A 1,315-nucleotide genomic window follows, 5' to 3' on the forward strand; every position below is an offset into this window, starting at 1 on the left:
GCAGCAACATCTGCAGCATCAGCACCCTCAGCAACACCACCCGCAGCAGCAACACCAGCAGCAGCAGCAGCAGCAGCAGCAGCAGCAGCAGCAACACCTGGAGCAGCAAATACTTCCTCCTGAATGCCTCCAATACCAACCACAGCAGCAGCCTCACATGCAGATCCCGCAGCATCAGCAGCAGCAGCAGCAGCAGCAGCAAGAGCAGCAGCAGCAGCAGCAACTGCTGCTGCAGCAGAACACAGCAGCAGCGCCCCCTGTCTGTGTTTCGATGGTTGCAGCTCTACAGACGCATGAAGGCCTTTCAGCAGCAGCAGCAGCAGCAGTAGCAGCAGCAGCAGCAGCAGAAGCTGCAGCAAGCCAAAAGGCAGGTCTGCTTGTGCAACACACCCAGGCGGATGCGGTGCAGCAGCTGCTGCTGCAGCAGCAGAAGCAGCAGCAGCAGCAGCAGCAGCAACTCAGAAACAGCTCCAGTGCACTCAATCTGAGGCACCTAGCCATCAACGCACACAAGCAGCAGCAGCAGCAGCAGCAGCAGCAGCAGCAGCAGCAGCAGCTGAAACACCTTCGGCTACTAGAACAAAACATGCATCAGCAAAATCAACAGCAGCAACTGGAGCTGCAGCAGCAGCAGCAGCAGCAGCTGGAGCAGCAGCAACAGCAGCAGCAGCAGCACGACACAAACGACACTATTCAACCCGCTAAAGAGCATAAGGAAGAGCAGCACAAGCAGCCGCAGCAGCAGCAGCAGCCGCAGCAGCAACAGCAGCCACAACAGCAGCAGCAGCCACAGCAGCAGCAGCAGCAGCAGCAGCAGCAGCAACCGCAGCCGCAAGACCTCCAGCCGTCTGTTAGCCATCCGCAGGCGCTTCAGCAACAGCAGCAGAAGCAGCAACAGCAACAGCTGCAGCAGCAGCAGCTGCAACAGGAGCAGCAACAACAACCCCAGCAGCAGCAGCAGCACCAGCCGCAGCAGCAGCAGCCGCAGCAGCAGCAGCAGCAGCAGCAGCACCAGAAGCCCCACATAAAGAAGAACAGCCGCAGGTCCCCTCAAGCAGCATCACCAACAAAGGAGGCAGCACCGCGCCGCAGCAGCAAGCAGCAACAGCAGCCCGAGCAGCAGCAGCAACAGCCGCAGCAGCAGCAGCAGCAGCAGAAGCAGCAGCAGCAGAAGCAGCAGCAGGAAACCCAATCCAAAACTGCAGCTCCCTCGCAGAAACTCCAGCAGGGAGCAGCGCCTAATGCCGCCCGTACAAAGCAGCAGCAGCAGCAGCAGCAGCAGCAGCAGCAACAGCAGCAGCAGCAGCAGCAGCAG

General features: G+C 60.0%; 2 protein-coding genes across 2 annotated transcripts in view; both read left to right on the top strand.

Moving 5' to 3' along the window:
- The window catches only part of EMH_0037650 (uncharacterized protein), a gene marked incomplete at both ends in the record, with an annotated part of 3,175 nt that extends 3,052 nt beyond the window's left edge, over positions 1 to 123 (top strand). The window contains 1 exon segment of the mRNA XM_013495198.1: positions 1 to 123. Within this exon segment, the coding sequence (XP_013350652.1) occupies positions 1 to 123 (123 nt within the window).
- Positions 124 to 157: 34 nt separating this feature from the next.
- EMH_0037660 (uncharacterized protein) overlaps positions 158 to 1,315 on the top strand; it is a gene marked incomplete at both ends in the record, with an annotated part of 1,635 nt that continues 477 nt past the window's right edge. Inside the window, one exon of the mRNA XM_013495199.1 lies at positions 158 to 1,313. Coding sequence (XP_013350653.1) covers positions 158 to 1,313 — 1,156 coding nt within the window. The remainder of the gene's footprint in view (positions 1,314 to 1,315) is intronic.

Source organism: Eimeria mitis, genomic scaffold (genome assembly GCF_000499745.2).
Source record: "Eimeria mitis Houghton genomic scaffold, Emh_scaff1468, whole genome shotgun sequence".
NCBI lineage: Eukaryota > Apicomplexa > Conoidasida > Eucoccidiorida > Eimeriidae > Eimeria > Eimeria mitis.